The sequence below is a fragment of the Meleagris gallopavo genome, chromosome 1 (assembly GCF_000146605.3).
Source record: "Meleagris gallopavo isolate NT-WF06-2002-E0010 breed Aviagen turkey brand Nicholas breeding stock chromosome 1, Turkey_5.1, whole genome shotgun sequence".
NCBI classification, from domain to species: Eukaryota; Metazoa; Chordata; class Aves; order Galliformes; family Phasianidae; genus Meleagris; species Meleagris gallopavo.
In genome coordinates this window covers 135,237,630-135,242,359 of record NC_015011.2, presented here as the reverse complement: position 1 = coordinate 135,242,359, position 4,730 = coordinate 135,237,630, and the positions used below count along the sequence as shown (strand labels likewise).

At 39.0% G+C, this 4,730-nt stretch overlaps 1 protein-coding gene across 1 annotated transcript in view; it reads right to left on the bottom strand.

Moving 5' to 3' along the window:
• The window catches only part of COL4A2 (collagen type IV alpha 2 chain), a 141,113-nt gene that overhangs the window by 36,060 nt on the left and 100,323 nt on the right, over window positions 1–4,730 (bottom strand). Inside the window, exons 14-17 of the mRNA XM_010728555.2 lie at window positions 4,624–4,686; window positions 3,812–3,856; window positions 572–625; window positions 239–305 (exon numbers count right to left, since the gene is read on the bottom strand). Of these exons, the coding sequence (XP_010726857.1) occupies window positions 239–305; window positions 572–625; window positions 3,812–3,856; window positions 4,624–4,686 (229 nt within the window). The remainder of the gene's footprint in view (window positions 1–238; window positions 306–571; window positions 626–3,811; window positions 3,857–4,623; window positions 4,687–4,730) is intronic.

Below are 4,730 nucleotides of genomic sequence, written 5' to 3'. Positions count from 1 at the left end.
TCTGTGAACTCAGGAGTGTATGGATGCATTTTGTACAGCAATTTGGCTTCAGCAGGAGAAACAAAGAAGCCATCTGCCTGCAAAAAGGTAACTAGGGCACTCTTTGGTTTACATTTTGGACGAGTTTAGCAGTCCAAAGTTTTTGAAGGAGTTGAATTCTCCGGCTTTAATGCTTTTGATCTATGTAGCAGGTGATAAAACCTGGCTAAGATACACAATCTAAGCAAAGGAGACGTACCTTTTCTTGGAATGCGGTAAGGAACATAGGCAGGTGGTCCTGGAGGACCCATCTCTCCCTGTTCCCCCTGTTAACAGAAGTTGAGCGTCATATTTAAGCATATTATTCTGGGGAATTTCTTTTTAAGTGGAAACAAAAACCCATGAAACACAAAGAAACAAAATTCCAAAAGCACTGACACAACTTTTAAGAAATGTGAGCCATTTCAGTCAATAAACAACTGAACTGGTACTACAGTAACAAGGAACACTTTGATTGTTACTACATCATGGAGAAGAAAAAGGAAAATTACACCTGGATTATCACTTCTAGCAAATGGAAGTAAAGTAGTACCTTCCCTCCTCTAGGACCATATTGACCCGGTTGACCATCAAATCCTGGAAAACCCTGTAATACACACAAAAATAGTTGATGTTTCCTTTATCAGAAAGACAATAAAATTTGTTGTCTGCAGCAGTTGTCTTCCTCTGGTATTATAGTGAGAAGTATGTAATAGAGCTGAGCAGTTTGTTTCCCTGGTGTGTAGCAATTCAAGCAATGCCATTACAGAGTCACAGAGTCACACAGAATCACAGAATTGTAGGGGTTGGAAGGGACCTCTAGAGATCATCAAGTCTAACCCCCCAAAAAAGCCTTACTTTAACTTTGCCTGAAAGATCCATCTGCTAAATCATTATCTATTTGTTTCTATATGAAAGCAAGAAACCTATCTAAAAACATAGTGTGGAAAAACTACCTGGCATCACTGAGAATAGTATTTCTCCCAGAGCTGGACAAGTTCTGACATAATCCACAATGCTGTTGCATAAGGACAGATAAAAACAGCAGTCACATTACACACTGATATTTAGTGCATTAGAAACATAAGTGGGTGTGTTCAGTCAGTACTTGGAAATAATCTTTCTTTCCATATTAATACTTCTTTATATGATGAAAATCCTACAAGGATCATAAGCAAAAGCAAAAAAAAAACAACAAATGACCAAGCAAAAATCTCCATGCAAATTTAAAAAATAATGGGATACTTGTAATTTATAAGTTGAGTATTTAGCACGTCCTGCTGTTTTCTGCAGGTTCAGTTCCAGAATGGTTCTATCTTAGAAACGAGCAATGAGTTATTTACAAATTCACTCATGTATGCAAGCACAGAAGGCAAGCATTCCTTACAAAAAGCAAGATGATTAGGCTACTTTATATCTGATTAAAATTCTAATAACAAGATGTTCACCGATTATTCAATCAAATGTCCCAAATCTACAATTCTGCAAGCTTGCACATCTTCTGTCCCACCAATGTGTGGGGCTGTATAGTTACAGGAAATGCTGACATACCTAGTAACTTGAAGTACCAGGGCACAGAGTTACACATTATGAGAAGCAGAGCGCAGTTCTGTTCCTTTTGAAACCAGCAGTATATGTGCTGAAATTTAATACTAGGCCAAGCTGCCCAGGGCCCATCCAGCCTGGTTTTAAACACCTCCAGAGACAGGGCATTCAAGACGGAGGTGATGCTCCATTTCCCAATGGGTTTTGCTAACTCTACTCTTCAGGTTTCAGTAGTCTCAGCTTCATTAAGTCTCCTCGTGCTTCAACATTCCATCTGTTAGATCAAATCTACCACTCATCAAAGGCTGGAGGGACCTGCTGTGGCGCAGGCTTTTGTGCTGCTGATGATAGTGCAGAGAGATGGAGCACCTACACTTGCACCATCCCCTTGGACAATGAAGGGTGGGAGAAGAGAAAGAAGATGCTCTCATTGCTGGTCAACGGCATGGAACCGAGAGGGGCAACTGGGGATTAGGGAAAGGGTCTACACCAGAGGGCAGTGGGCATGGAACAGGCTGCCCAGAGCAGTGGACACAGCACTGAGCTTGCCAGAGTTCAAGAAGCCTCTGGACTATGTTCTTGGACATAAGGTTTGACTTTTGTTTGTTTCTATGTGGGCCAGGACTCAATGATCCTTATGAGTCCTTTCCACCTTGGGATTTTCTATGATTCTATACAACGCATTCTGTCACATGAAGACATATTTCACATGCTGGAGGTGCACAGAAAAGAGCAGATTTCATTGATGCTGATACAGAAAAAACAAGAATCTATGCATTTTATTTAGTTATTTTTGGGAACCTCTGCTTTCTATAGAAAATACTCATCTGTACTCCAGAAAAGGACTAGTGTTAAAAAGGTGAGCTTTTAGTAGAAAACAGTGGCTGGACAATTTAACTGATACAAACTGAAGTAGTTTCACTAAATCTAACTATTCACACTAGTTAGATTTAAAACAGCACCTCCTGAATTTCACAGTAGGAACAACTCCTACACAGAGTGAGAATTTTCATAGTGGGCCCCTCTTGAAGACATTTACACAATTTTAAAGCTCTTGAAATTCCACAGCTCTCAGCAAGATACCACAAACAGAACCGCATGCATCAGTGGCACCTACATGACAAACCATCAGAGAAAGTTAAGTACTAAGCATAAAACCTCTTTACACTAGGTGGAGCTGGTGGCCTAGAAGTGAATCCAGTAGCTTTCTGATTAAGAACTACTTCACCCAGTGCAGGCAGACAGGGCAACTATCTTCTCTTTCTTAAGAATCAAACCATTCAAAAAACTTTAGAAAAGGGATTATTGTGAATAGCAAATCAGGCAGCTTATTCCCCTTCATACTTGTCCAAATCAATACAAATTTCACTAAAGCTGTTGCCAAAACTCACTTTCAATACAGGGAAGGCATCGAACGTTTCTCACCAGAGCATGAACCTAAATTGAGGTCAATCATTTGGCTTTAATGGACTTTGCATTGCTCTCTCCACGTATGTATTTTGGAGAGCGTATTCCGTTCCACACAACCAGCTTTTGTCATCAATTCAAGAGCTGCACAACTGTTACTTTTCGTGTATCTTGTACTTTAAGTCCCTGTGTTTCACGTTACTACTGTTGTGCCTTGGTGGAAAGTCAAATCTGTAAACCAGTTAAAGATGGAGGAGTATGGAAAAGTCATACATCCCACAGTTATCTGAATATCTCACGGAAGTTATTCCTGATGCTAATTGAAAGGGCCCTTTTCTGAGCATAAAGTATGAGCTCTTCCTGGTCTGACAAAATGCAATTTTAAATATTTGGGTGTGTTTCCAAGGGGACAGAGATTTAACTGCTGTATTTACCATTTTCCTTCTTTTCTTTTTTTAAACTTTCGATATCCAAAATGTACCATAGACACAGATCTTAACCATGTTTGCAGAAAACTCTTCAAAATAATAACTTTCTGCATGTGGGAAGAAAATTACAGAAATCATGGTAGTAATAATGGGAACAATGAAAATGACAGCTCATGATGTTTTTAAAACATGGTCCTGTTGAAATGGTAAAACAGACTTTAATTAGAGGATTGTTTTTTTTTCACACTCATGAGGAAATGAACTGACCCAAAATTACAATGATATTTTAATCCAGATGATGCTTGTTAGACTACAGTTGGTATAATTACATGCAGAATTTGTCTTCTGCAGTCTTCTTTTCAGACAGATTGCCTACATGTGTGTTGGAAACAACAGTTGTATGGAATACTTACTCTTTCTCCACTGAGTCCTGGAAAACCATCGTTACCAGGCAGTCCCTATGAAAGCACATTAAAGTTAGTAAAACAAGAAATGACATAATAACAGATTCTTTATTTCTTAGATGGAATAAATATGACAATTACTTTGAAGCTCTAAAACTTACACTCAGAATTCAGGTACTTTTTCAATGTGAATAATGCATGATGTAAACAGAAAATATCTGAAATTTAACCAGGTATTTAATTTTTATCTTCTTCTTAATCAATCAATCAATTGTAAATTGACCATGAAGATGTTAAGCTTTTAAAAGTGTCTGAGATTTTTAAAAAAATGTGTGCTGACTACTGTTACCCTGTTTAAGCACTTTAGAAACAATGCCCCCAGAAAGCATTCATACATGCTACAAGTAACAGTATTCACATTAGCTTTCTTCTGGGGTCAGTGAGAAATTGGAGTCAAACTTGTATTTGTTAACCACAGTTTGAAGAGGATTATGGTGGAAACAGTGAAACGAAGTCCGTCCTGCAGACCAGTGGAGGAGCAGTGGTAAATGAGCACAACTTTGAGTGAATGATGCAGGAGGTTTCCCAGTGAGGGTGGAGGGTGGTGAGTCACGTGGGGCCCTTCTCCTGTTACCATTTTAAAAATGTCATTTCTCCTTTCCCATATCAGGAAGTTCAAAGCTGGCCACAACTTGGAAGACATAGGCAGAAGAGCACTCATTTCTGTGGCTTATTTCTCTGCGTTTTGCTCCTAAAAACAAAGTCTCAGCTTGGACTTGCATATGCAGCAGCATGAATTTTACCTTCAATGAGCGACTCACCCTTTGTCCTGGGAAGCCCATTACCCCTTCTTCACCTTTTTCAGGAGTGAAGAGAAGTACACCCTAAGAAATATTATAGTCAGTTCAACATATTTCTACATGACGTG